Consider the following 14,396-nt stretch of genomic DNA (forward strand, 5'->3'; position numbering starts at 1 on the left):
TGTTTCTTTATCTCTCCTCTGTCGTCCGTTTCCTCATCCCTCACCTTGCATTCTTCATTCTGTCCTCCACCCTTCTCTCTCTCCCTTTCCACACATACACACACACCTCATTACAGCAGCATCAGTCCAACACATCTGCTTAGTTAGTGATGTGAAGAGTGTGTGAAGCTGACGGCCGGGAGAATTGTCTTGTGTGATCTGGCTCCCGCCACTTTCACTCTGTCTGAGTGGTCTGTAATTACTTTTATCCAGCCAAACACACACACACACACATGCACACACGCACACATTCTTGACACACACACCGACACATACTGTACTGTATAAACTCACTGTTGAGCCTCACTCACTGGGCTAGCAACCACGCACCCTGATCTCCAATTCATATTCATTAAGCATGAAATATTATAGAAATAAGTTTGGTAATAGCAATCATCTTTCAATTATCTGGGATTCGTTAGCCTTGTGACAAGACACAGAAAAGGGAAAATCATGAATATCAAATGGGACCAATTTAACCAAATGATCATGAACTAAATCACAATTTCATGAATGAATAATATTAATTAAACAGCAGCAGGCATATGAATCATTCCAGTAAGAAAGCTGATGGAGGGTTTTTTGCATTACAAAGAGCTGATCAAACATCTCTCCGTAATATCTGCCTATCATGAGAGCGTACATGGTCTGTGTATGTATGGTGCATTGATGGAGAGGAATATTTAAGATGATGTTGAATGAATATCATTCTTTTTTCTTTCTTCCCGCTTCATCCTGCCCACCACCTCATTTCCCTCTTTCATTTCTCCTCACACTTTTTTATCATCTTTACCTGCTCTTCACATTCAACTCCTCATATTTATCCTCTTCCCATTTCCATATTCTTCTTCTGTCCTACTTTTTTCTGCTGTCCTTCTTCTTCATCTCCCTCCTTCCTCCATTCCTTTCCTCCCTCCTCTTTTCCTCCTTTTCCACACCATATTTCTCCATATCTTCCTAAATTTCACCACCGCCAGCATCAGACATGGCTTCTGACCAAGGCCAGGTGTTGGTCATCGTCACAGCAGCAGTGGGTGGCTTTACTCTCCTCGTCATCCTCACCCTCTTCCTCCTCATCACTGGAAGGTAAGATGACTTGACTACCCTTTGTGTAGTTATTAACATTAATGTCACATATGGTTATCGTGCAAAGTTATGTTGAATGTTTGCTGTGAAAACTTCATGTTCTTTCTTGCACCTACTGTATGAGCTTCATACTCTTTGGCCTTCAGGGCATTGGTAGAACCTCACACTACAAAAGACTGTATTACATTTTGCTTCAGCAATCGCCTTTGGGCAAGGAAGTGATGGCAAAGATATCTTGAGAAAGTGTAGGCTGTAGGATATTTGCACTGGTCTCTTAATTGTATCAGTGTGACCTCATGTATAGTATGATAGAAGAGGAACACAGTGAAAACATGCACCGAAATATTCAGAGAAGCCATGAAAGGCAAAGCAAAAGTCTGCCCTCACCCTGAAGACACACACACCTACACACACACACACACACACACACACACACACATACACACACAAACACACACACTGGCTGTGCGTGTGTGTGTGTGTGTGTGTGTAGGTGTATGTGTGTATGTGTGTGTGTGTGTGTAGGTGTGTGATTCTGCAAGACAGAAATTCGCAACATGGGGGCAAAAAAAAAATTAGACTTTCTTTTAGAAATATGAGTTGTTAGTTGAGCAGGTTTAGAATATAAAATATTTTGCCATTTTACCCTGAACTGGCTGAATAAAGAATTTATGAAATTGCTCATAACACTGACAGAAAAAATAAACCACAAATTCAAGGACCTTTTCACATATTACACATTGTTTTTATATTTTTGTTTATTTTTCCATAGTTACTTAGAGGGCTCATTTTGAAATGTGGAGAATAATAGAACTATGTAGCACTCCTTTTAAAGCAATTGCATTCAAGACCATATAAAACAATAATAAAGGAGTTCATATCAGTTAATTCAAAAATTAAGTGTTCACATATGGTAAGCTAACTACTGTGAACTACTGTACTGTAAATCACCGACTACACAAGATGGAAATGGAACCATTAAAGAAATTATTGTGTTGTGACTGGTCCCCATTATTGTGAATAAATTAAATCCAATCAGTAACAGATCAGCCTCTCTGAACTGGTCTACACTGCTGCTGCTTCAAATGTTTCTCCTTTGGTGCAATCATTTGTAAAACACAATGTTATGAAAATATTGTGTCACATCACACTTAGGTTTCTGTAAGGACATTTTGAAGATTGAATTTGGGTCTACTGCTGTAATTTTGGCGCCAGAAAACCTAAATTGACATAACTAAGGGATTTATTTAGCCTTAGTGGGAGATGAGTTGTACAAGCAAGTGGCAACCCGACAGCTGAGTGTGATACACTAGACAAAATATGATCTTGTATTTTAACAAGATTAGAGACATTGACTCAGTCACATCAATACAGACAGACAGACACATTCACAAAGTCTTTTGTACCTCGTTTCTCACACATCTCACCAGAAGCCGGGCGTGTTATTTATCAGGCATTCCTGTCTGTTTTGAAGCATCGTTTGCCTGCTGACTGAGGTATACTCCACATATGAACAGTGAACTCAGACTCATTTGAGGGAGAATTGCACAAAACCAGGAATATATATAACAAGCATGGTTAATTGCACACTCTGCATTTATAACGGTTCACATTGCTTGCAAGGGTCAGATTTGCATAAAAATTCTCTGCCTCTGAAAACATGCAGAAAACCCAGGTGTATTTAAATGGAAAGTTGCAGTGGAGAGGAGGAACTCAAATTAACCATTTATCCTACAGAAAACGTCCATACTGACATTCATAGATGTCAGTGAGGATGTTTTCAAAACCTGCCTTAATTAGTCCAGTTGAATCAGACTCTACTTTGTTTTCCCCCTTGGTATGATTCATTTGGACAGTTCTGAACATAGTAATTGTACTCGGATGTGGACCAAAACTACCATAACCAGACCCTTTGAGGAAGCAGTCCAGTCCCAAACAAATTCTGGAGCGGTTCCTTTGTGGTGGCAAACTCTGCAAGTTTGAGCTAAACGGCTCCCATAGCCAGGTATGCTTTGCCAGCTGAGGTACAGATGAGCAAAATCAATGGCTGCTTGCAACTTGCCAGGGAATTAATCGAGGTCTGACCTGCACTAGTGCAACAAAATACATTGCATTTGGCCAGAAGATCTTCTTCAAAACCTTTGTACTGTGCTTATGCTCTTGTTTCTGCCCTAAACACTTCTGACCAGTGAGGAATAAACATTCTCACGTGGCTTTCAGTGATGCATTTTGGTTCACTTGAAGAAACCAGAGCAAACAAACTATAGGTTTGAAAACATCTTAAGAGTGATAGAAAAGATGATGATAAAACTTTATGCAAGGAAAAACCTCCCATTAACAGAAAGTGTTGTTAAAATATGGATCCATCTACCATTTACTGGAAATATTCAAGAATATATTCCAAAAATATCTTTGTCAAAAATTAGGAGGAATCTCATCAAAACTACACCAAAAGTATTTAAAAGTTTAGTTTAGTAGTTTAGACCAGGTTGAAGCTGGTCGGAGCGATGCTGGAATTACATGAGGTCTCCAGACTTCCTGCCTTACTCCTCTGTATGTCAAGGATTGCATCTTTAAGTTCTCCCAAAGTAAGAGGCTCAGCCAATTTTCCGGAATCAGCCTCCGTTAAATGCGGTAAGTCCAACTCACTGAGAAAAGCCTCATATTTAGTTTTATCAAAGGTTACTTCTGATCGATATAGATCAGAATAAAAGGATCTGAAAGTATCATTAATCCTTTTAGGCTCAGTTGTTATCTGCTCCTGCTGGGTTCTGATAGATGGGATATCAGCAAATTGCTCATTGGCACGGATTTTCATAGCCAGTAAGTGGTCTAGAGCCATGGAAGTAATAGTGTTGTCTCGTCCTGTGCAAAAATTGGGAGCGCTATCTAGGAATAGAATTGATTTATTTTTTAACTACCTTCAGCCATAGATATAACTGTTCAGTCTAATTAGACTGAAGTGAGACATTCAGGGAAGTATGTAGATTTTTTAATTTCAATTCCAGTTTTGAGAGGTAAATTAGATGAAAACAGAGTGGTATAGCTCCTAATAAATCCCTTAACTGAGTCTCACAATATTCTGGGATCTTCAACAGAGTCTACATCAGTCAACAAAAAATTCTGTGAGAGTCTCTTTAAATTGCATACAGTAGTCATCATTTTTCAGCAATGGTGTGTTGAATTGCCATCTAGGGGCACAAGAGTAGAGTTTGCTAAGTGAAGTGATGAAAAAGACGCCTTTATGGTCGGAGAGAGCTATGGGCAGCAAAGAAACATCAATGCTATCAAAAAGATGGGGGGAGGCAAATAAGTCGTCCATTCTAGAAAAGGTTTTATGTCTCAAGGAGAAGAAGGAAAAATCTTTCAAAGAGGGGTTAATCAGGTGCCACAGGTCAACTAGTCCTGCGTCGTGAGCCCATGTCCACAAACCTGTTAAACGTTGCCATCTTGAGGGTCGTCTGGATGATTCGATGAAGGTGTCACTGCTGGTGAAGATGGCTCAACCACCAGTTCATCATTCGTGGCACCACCAAAATGACTAGAAGAAGGGCAGTGATCCAGAAACTGCTCCGCATATTCCGGTGAGGCAAAGAGGTAAACAGCATGTCCAGATTTAATCTTGAGAGTGGCAGGGTAGAGCAGGAAAGCACCAGTGCCCTTTTCACGTGCAGAAGCTATTGCGCATTTGAATACTCTGAAGCTTTTAGTTGTGTAATCACTGAAATCAGCGGCAGATTGAAGCACTCGGTTGCCAACAGAAGGGTGGTGTTTCCTCACCTCACGGGGGATAGCTTACCGTGTGAAGAAATGTAAGCAGCAAAATATGAAAGCCCGGGGTCGTTCTCCTTCTTTCAGGGGGGCCACCATTGTAGATCCTGTGGGCGTGCTCAATCTCGGGTCGCAGGTGCTTCAAGAACCATAAGGGGATCATTCATTCCAGGAACATAATTGGAGCATCCTTCTCCATGTTCTCCGGGAAACTGTGAACCTAAATGTTGCACCTTCTATTACGGTCCTCCAAATCTGCTATTTTTCATTCAAAACGCAACAGTTTTTCTTGCATGGTGGAGAGGACGGTGCAATCTTACTTAGTGCTACTTTTCAGGGTAGCCAACTCCCCTTCAGCTGAAATAATCCTCATGGTCACAGATGCTAGCTCTGCCTGCATGACATCAAGCTTGTTAATAGTTGCTGGAACATACAAACATATCTCCTGAATAAATTGTCTGAAATTATTAACCATAACCATTAGCAGCATTATTGCGCTTTAGTTCAGGGAGCTATTATCAGCTATTGTGATCATGATTTCAACTGACTGCTGATAGCTTGTTGCTGGCTGGCTACTGTGTTAGCCATTAAATGCTGGACAACTACAGTAGTTCACCAACTAGCCCTGCAATTAGTCCCTATATCACAATTTTTCCATCACCACCTATGGTCTTAAACGCCTAAAAGAGGAAATATCCCTCTGCATTATTTTGGAGTAACTACTCTTATATGCATTAAATATATGTGGATGTCCTGGTTTCAGAAAGAGTGAGGATATTGCAAAAATCTAAAAATATAGTAGACAGTTATTCACAAGTGGATTTGAACTTCAGCCTAAATAAACATTTACATTGTTACACACTACATCACTGCATAATCATTTTCTTTCTGAACTTGGTGATACTGTAACAAGTGATGTTATTTAAATGCTCTCATTGCAGAATGAGAATAATACAATCCCAAGTGGTGATTGCTTAAGGCACAAATTTAATGAACACAGTACAAACCTGCATTTTCATAAATATGGCCCTTTAGTCTTTCTGGAGCCAGGATCTAGAGCCCAATTTCAATAAGCAAGCAGTGCACTTCAAAGGTATAGGATTGGTTTATTTAACAGATAAGGTGCACCACTTCAGTGTGGAGGCCTTTACAGTTGGAATGATTCTGATGTCAGTGGATTTCATGTCTGTCATCTTTTTTAAAAAACCGCTAGAAGCAGCAGATTTACAGTATTTTTCTTATTTCTATGCTGTGATCCCAGTGTGTGTAGGAGGGTGTGTTTCTGTTTTATTTATTAAAAACACACACATATGCCAGGTGCAAGAGCAAAAGCAAAGCCCTTTAGGCTTTTTGTGTTCTTGCACTAGAAGGACCTTTTTTACCTGAATCCAGCTAAAAGCAGTAGTAGCGGTAGTTTGAGTGTTTTTAGACTTTATCGCAATCTGTTATATCTGTAATCCTTCTGCCCTGTGTAGGAGGGACTTTGACTCTCTTTCTGTTTTAAAAAAGCTCCAAATGTACTTGTGCTGCCTTAGAAAGATGAGAGCTTTCAGTCATACAGCGCTCATAAATGCAAGGTTGTACAACACAAATGAGGATAAAAGAGGACCTTCTGTACAAGGAGTTTGTCCCAGCTGCTCTAAAAAGCGTCCTAAATTTACATCCACTGTAAGTTTGCATCTGTTCCTGTTGAATTTGAAGTGAAAATATATACAGTTGCCACAAATGCTCAGATATGGTCTAGCTGAAGAGTTTTTTCTGTGTGTGTACTCATTATCCTTGAATTGTCTGTCTGTCTCTGCAACTCTTGCATCCGTTTCTTCACATTTTCTTCAATCCTTCCTTTCTTCTGTCCCCTCTGTAGCCTCTTCAGCAGTGAGATCTCCCGTTGTGAAGTAACTGTGAGGGATGTTAGGGCAAGAGAGGAGTAGTTTGAATTACAGTGATGCTTTGATTAGGGCTCTGGGCAAGGTTGTTTTACTGAGGTGTGTGTGTGTGTGTGTGTGGGTGGGTGTGACGTGCTCATGCATATGTGTGTTTGAATACGTATTGTAACAATGCTCAGCACGCCAGAGAGCAATGGACGAAGCCAAGGTCTTTGTGTGTGATAACTGTCTTGTGTGTGTCAGTGTCTGTGTGTGCAGCCTCTTTTCAACATGAAAGCCACTGAGACAGAGGGATAGGCGGATAAAGGGGATCAGAGGATGGGACTGGAAAAGACTGATAAAGGCACATGCCACCATTTCTTTAATGAACAGCTTGACCCCATCAGCAGAGGTCAACAGTAGCTTTCCAAATCCCCTTCTTCTCTTCTCTGCCAGTGTTACCCGCCATGTTATCTGCTCTGTCTATCAGTGTCCAGGATCCCACAGACTTCACTTAGCCAAAGCCCAATCTGGCAACCTGCGGCTCGTAGCGGCTCTGACACCTGCTCTAATCTGGCAACCTGGATTATGTTAAATCTTCAAAGAGAGGGAGGCTCACATGTGATCACCTGAACCAACACACACTCGTGCAAGCGAGTGTTTACACATACTTTCTCTACTAGTATGGTGTGGGCATTTTCACTCCTTGGTCAACTTGTCTGAAGTAGTTGCTTTGTGTCCCGAATCATCCTATCATTTAGTCATTTCATTTGTTCATACAGCACTTCCTACTAGTCTGTGGAGGTTGCTTTTGTTTGGTTAGACCAGTTACTGAGACAGCATCCTTTCCACACTTCATACTCCCGATAAAGGAAATGTATTCTTTAAGAAAATTTGAGAAAACCCATGCACAGCAATATGTGGATGCTGATCAAATGTAAGTAATGCAAAAGGAGCAAAGGGCATCCAGCACTTCTAACTTCAAACATTAAAAAACATTAAACAGGTCACATTCATGACCAAACTGTATCTCCAGCTTAAGTTTATGTGGCCAACTTGCTGGCAGTTAACGGTGTACTACACATGCAGTAGACACAAAGTAACATTATGAATCAATAGAAGTAGTGTTTGTGGCCAGCTCACAAATGTAAGTCCATTACTCTCATTTTTGCTCTGTTTTGGTATCCAATAAAATATCTGCATCGCATCTAATATAATTACATTTTCTGGATACTTGGCTGGAAGTGTACAGTACAGTGCATTTATCAGAACTATATAACTATATGCCACATCTTACACAAAGTCATTTGACTCAAGTAGTTTCAACTTGTAGCACATTTTTTCCCTATTTTGCCCCTTAGTTGTTGTTTATTAAGTTCATTTGGGGCTGTAATGATCTTGTGGTAGTGACATCCTTGTCTCCTGCTGAATATACTTAATTTTTAAAGATGTCTGTGTACAACTTTGATTGTTTCTACACTATATATCCTTCAGTTCCATGAGCAGAAGGGAGATAGCATCCTTAATCTGGACTTCAGTGGTGTGGATGTGCTGAGCTGGGTGAAAGATGGACTTGTCTGGAGCAGTGACAGTGAGAGGACTCTTCTCTGAAGAGATCTCTGATGATCTCTGTTGGAGGATGGGGTCAAGCAAAACCACAAAATACTTTGGTGTCTTAGTTGATTTTGTTCCCTCTTGTGGAGTGGGTAAAAAGAGGAAAACAGCAAGAAACTACAATAATCATCAGACCATTGAACTGCCTCCCAAAGTTATCAGTCTTTACTCATGCCGATTGCTGATCCAGAAAAATGCTTCACATTCAGCATGTGAGCTGATAGGAATTAAGTCACAACCTAAAGTCGTCATTTGGGCACTATGGGACTGAATGAAATAGGCAGCAGAATTCTATCTAATAAATGATGAAATATGATAAAAATTTATTAGGTGATCTAGTAGTGGAAGTGAGTGTCCCCTGCACTCAAGGTCATTAATTAAGCCCTCTACTGCAAAATAAGTTTTAAAATCCATCAGTGATGCAGCCTGTGAGAGAACTTGGAGCACCTTTCTTCCTTCATATTATTTTCAATCTCACCACTGTTTTCCAGAAGTGATAATGCGACCTCTCAGACCCCAAGTAGCAGGTAATGTAAATCCATTTGTAACACTTCATTACTGAACATTTATGTAACAAAGAGCTATTTCTGATGACATAAAGCCATTACTTTAATAGATGAAGCCAGAAATGTGACCCACATTTGGCCAATTGGTAGAAGAGGTTTTAATTAAAAGAGTACCTCAACAATTTACACTTCTATAACATTATGGACAGTTGTTGCTTTATTAACTGTCAAAATTGATGCAGCAGAACCAAATCTTTCACTATTCTTTTTCCTTGTCAAGACTTGGCACCTACCTTTACCCACAATGCAACCTGAACACCGACAGTCCAGTTGAAGATGAGGGGGTATTATGCTAGTAGCAGCTAATGTAGCCTTGAGCCGCTAGCCTCAGCAGAGAATAGGTGTTATCTACAGAGGTCTGGTTACCTCACTTCTTTCTAAGTGACATCACTAGAGGCAGTTTATCAGATTTCACGCACCTCCCTATACAACTTTTTTGAGTTCCCCTTTAATTTCAAGCACTGGTGGTCATGTCTTCAACATTCATACACCTGACATCCATGTGTCATCTAAATCTGATGTCACACTGGTATTAAAACCTTTGAACATCAGGCTAGACATTTGACTTAAAGGGTGAGTTCACCCAAATTATTAAAAGACATATATTTTCCTTCTTCCCACCACCAAGTGATATATATATCAGTGTAGATGCCCTAAGGGTCATAGTGATGTTCCCATGAAAATGCTGTTTCTGTCATTAAACCTGTGAAAATGACACACTAAAAGTACAAATTGTAATTCAGTTCACGTTTTAATGACTCCAGTTTATTGGATTGCATTAAATTGTACAGGTCTAAGTCAATATAGAATACTGAACCTTCTGTGTCTGCTGCATTGCATGTATTTTACTGTTGTGATAATTATAATATGCAGTTTGTAGTCAACAGTACAATCTCTTTACACTGTATTTGAGAGACTGTCCTCACAAAAAAAAGACAGCATTGCTCATTTGTTTAAGTACTCCAAATGACCTTGTGCTTTTCTGACAAGCAACCTCAAGCAGTCATGAGAGTAATTGATGTACTAAGTACCAGATGTGGAACTAGTATGGCATTGTTTTACCATTGCAAACCATCTTAGGGAGTAGGTTATGATTGATAGCTGGGTCAACAAAATGTGTGACTTGTTAGATCATGGTTGACGTCCTGTCTCTTACCAGTAATCGATTGCTTTTAACCATGACGGTGATGTTTTCCTAACCTTTAACATGACCACCAACCTCCTCTAACATGAATTAAGCAGTTATTGTTGCCGAGACTTAACCAAACGTGAACCATAGAGGTGGCAGATGAGAAAACGTGACTGAGACAATGAGACACTGACAAAGGGACTACAATATTTTGTCATTTTGGTAGAAGGACCTGTAGTATCTGAGTTCCTGCTGCACTGCAGCCTTGTGTGTGAGTGTACAGTGAGGTTGTCCTCCTGAGAAAAAAAAGTATTACTCCTTTCAGCAAATGTCTTAAAGTTAGTTTAAGTTCAAGTGAAAAAGCTGTCTAGGAGCTGTAGGTATAATCTTGTCTGCTGGGACCAAAGGAGGAACCAGTGTCATGAAGTTAAGTCCGCAGAGGGAGAACGTCAGGGTGGATGGGTGGGTCAACAAAACTATGAATTTTGACACAGGAGACCACAGTTCCTTAACGGTGACAAAGTTGTTATTATTAAAACCATTGCAATGAAGGTCCTTAAGCAAACTGCAAGTTGTTTTTGCCTAAATCTTATTAAACCTTAACCATAGCATCTTATCTTGAAATGTTTTTGTTTGTTTTTTTAACTGTAGGGTCAACCTGCTGAAATTGACGTTGGATCTGAAAATATTTATATGTGTTATTCTGGAGTGGACCAGAAAAACACATTTTGAGACTTTCATTTATTTTCAGACTGTTTAAGCAATCTGTAATTGGGTTTCCAATCAAGCAATTCTTGTTTTGACATAAACAGAAAAAAGTGTGATAAAAATGTGCTCAGTATTAGAAATAAAGTGCGCATCAATTATTAAATTAAACACAATGAATAAAAAATACCATTGGCTTGAAATCATTCATTCTGCAGTGTATGTAAGTATGCAAATGCTCTGAAATAGCATCAGTATAATATTATTTTCTACATTGTCTTTGTTGTCATTGAAGAAAAAAACTGATTTCTTAAACTTTATTTTTATTTATGCAACATTATGATATTACTTAAGCTCTAGGTGTGATTCTTTGTTTGTTGTATTTTCTTCATTTCTGATTTCAGAGTAACATCTAAGCTTCTTTTTGGATAAAATCAGATGCTGCCATTTAATCTCTCCTCTTTTCAGACTTCCTTGGCAGCAGCTCTTTATCAGTTGTTGACTGTCTCTCGGTCTCTCAGTTCCCAGATGATAAACTCTCATGGAAAAAAGTCACACACACACACACACACACACACACACACACACACACACACACACACACACACAGGAGAACGACAGAGTTTTTGCATTAGTGGGTGCAGAAGTATTTTCCTTCTATAGTAATGTGCTATGGAAAAACAAAAAAATATTTCATTCTCTTTGGGGAAAAAAATGTGTTTTCCTTTAAGTTGATTAATGTGTTTTTCTCATTGACTCAGACCTTCCAGATCATTCATTATCTCAAGAATAGTGAATCTGTTTGTTCCTGTGTATGCTTCTGCAGAAATGTTTATCAGTGCATTATCCTTTGGTTTGCTGCAGAAGTGAACCACTGGTGAACTATCTATCCTAATTCAAGACCAAATTCTTACTGCTCAACACAGCTGATTCAAAAAATCAATGATCAATCAACATTTTAATATTGTTTTGTTTTATTGTATGGAATTTTTGGTTTTAGTAGCTGTAGTTCTGTCTCATTGCTCTGGTGTTTTATCATGTTCAGTGTGGGATTTTTACCAGGAAATGTTGAAACTTCTGTGAACTGATTGAGATATTTGTGTACCTCCTTCACTTGGTTTCTATTTTGCCGGCTTGTTCTTTCTCTTTCTCCCATCTTTGCTGCATTTCTAAATATGGCCTCTCAGCAACCTCCCATAATCCCATACGAACTTATTAATTACTGACACATTTGCATTACAAATTGCACATTTCTATTCCAACAGTTCATAAAACTGTTACTGTAAGTGCCACTCTTTCATTCAAACTAGCATGTTTTTTCAGAGTGAGGTTGTTGAAATACCTCTCGGTATAATTTGACATCCTGCTGCCTTGCAGCCTTGTATGTGAGTGTGCAGTGAGGCTGTCCTCCTGAGAAAAAACAGACTATTACTCATTTCAGCAAATGTCTAAAAGTTAGACATACATACAGCACACATGTGTATGTGTGCTGTGCAGAAGTGTGAAAAGAAACACACACAAGCTGGCAAAAGTTCTTCTAAACTCTTTTATTCTTTTATTGTTAACTGCAACAACTTACCCTCAACACACATACACATGGAGGGAGCACACAACACACACACATGCGCACACAGAGATATCAAGGACCTGTATTTAACCTTCCCTTCCTGTGGAAACCTTTCACACAAAACTTTGTGACCCGTGTTATTGCCATGTCAAGCTGTTTACACAAGATGTAATGCACTAGCTGTGTGAGTCAGCCAGTGCATCACATCAGTGGATGGTGTTCATCTTAATTAGACGAGGATGTGATATCCTCTAAACATCGTTTAATTCAGAATGATCCATAGAGGAGACTGCAAAATGATATAAATAATATTATTATCAATATATTATTATTAGTAGTAGTAGTAGTAGTAGTATAAATAAAAAACAATAGTAATATTAATAATAAATCAACATATATTTACTTTGTGAATGTGAAAAAGCAGCAATGTAACATGAAAATCTGTGCCTTGTGCATATGCGGTTTCAGTGGACCTCCCTCCTGTTTTAGTACATCCAGTAGACCCCTTTCACAGCAGACATTTTGTCTTGTCAAAGCAGGAAAAGCACAGGTGTGACTAGTAATGTGTGACTAGTAATTAGCTAGCTCCGTCCCATTAATTTTCCCAGTAAGCCATGTCACTGGGTGAGCATGCATAATACCAGAGCTAAATGGGATGCAGCCATCATTAATGTTTATGCTTTTCCTGCTTTGACAAGTCAAAATGTCTTCTGTCTATTCCACACATTTACAGTACAAATACCTGAATCAACATGTGGATCTGTAGTGGTCATTAAGGTTAACTGTTAACTGTTTAAAACACATTTAGGCACATGATGTAAGTACCAGGGTAACGTTAGCAGTAGTCAAGACTGATTTTGACTTTTCAAAGAGGAATAACACATTCTTCCTCTTACAAATGAAAAGTTGAATTCACAAGCAATAAAACACGTTGTTCCTGAATTCAGTATATTCAGGGGTTTTGCTACTACAGTCATACTTGGTCCAGTATAGCTTAACCAAGAGTATGTGGTGGCTAATGTTAGCTAACGTTAGCTAACTTTAGACACTGCTATGTAAGAGTGTTTTCACACCTAATTTGTTCTATTTAAACAAAACCAGGAGCATCTCTCTTTCAGCTTGTTGGACTGATGTTGTGCAGACTAAACAGCTAGGCTGAGAAAATGAGGATTTCTCTTGATAACTGACAATCACAGTACTTTATTAAATTACTTGTGATTTAGCATAAATTTAAAAGCTAAACTGCTATTAAATACATCTGCTGTTCTGGAAATGTTCCTATAATATGCGATTTGTATAAGCGATACATATATATATTTATGCAAATTATTTGGTAACCATGGTAATACATATGCATGTCAGCATGTGATTGTGCTAGTGCATGGACTTTGGCAGTTAATTGAGTCCATTAAAAAGTTTGTGACGTGTCGATTCCCACAGTAATAGACCTTTTTCACTGCAGACATTTTGACATGAGAAGCACAGGTGGAATAATAACATTGATGATATTTGTGTCTGTTTTTATGTAAAGTGTGTTCTCATAATATTGCTGTACAAGATGCCTCTTTCTCATCCTGTCTCTACCTGTTATTCAGGTCAATGTCATAACATTCTGTCAATTTGCAGTTGAATAATGCTCGTACTGCTCATAGTCAGTTATTTCCTCCTGAACTATCTCTTTATGTTGACACCAGTCAACATAAATATACACATAAGAAGCATTAAAGTGCTGCATGACTTGCTGTCAGTAACCAAAATTTAATTTTCCCACATGTCCTGATGATGAATTAGATGATGATCAATTAGTTATCTATCACTCCAGACCCCAGACCTGTATTTGGGCTACTTTCACACTATACTTTAGCACATCACAGAAAAAAACATTTCAGTGGTTTTAATGGTTTTATCACAGATGTAAAGCATAAAGAAATAAAAAGAAACATACCACACCAGGAGACATGTTTGTGGTTTCCTGCTTGTGGTCCCATTCCACTCGCTCTCTGATGATATGGTCTGTAAAGCAGCTGGCTCAAGAAAATCTTGGGAAGTGAAGG

The 14,396-nt window shown here is 38.9% G+C and overlaps 1 protein-coding gene across 2 annotated transcripts in view; it reads left to right on the forward strand.

Annotated features, from left to right (window-relative positions):
- Positions 1-14,396, forward strand: part of LOC122991993 (ephrin type-A receptor 6-like) — a 191,665-nt gene that overhangs the window by 156,484 nt on the left and 20,785 nt on the right. For both annotated transcript variants that reach the window (XM_044365502.1, XM_044365503.1), the window contains exon 8: positions 1,017-1,125. In XM_044365502.1, the coding sequence (XP_044221437.1) occupies positions 1,017-1,125 (109 nt within the window). The remainder of the gene's footprint in view (positions 1-1,016; positions 1,126-14,396) is intronic.

This window comes from Thunnus albacares, chromosome 11 (genome assembly GCF_914725855.1).
Source record: "Thunnus albacares chromosome 11, fThuAlb1.1, whole genome shotgun sequence".
NCBI classification, from domain to species: Eukaryota; Metazoa; Chordata; class Actinopteri; order Scombriformes; family Scombridae; genus Thunnus; species Thunnus albacares.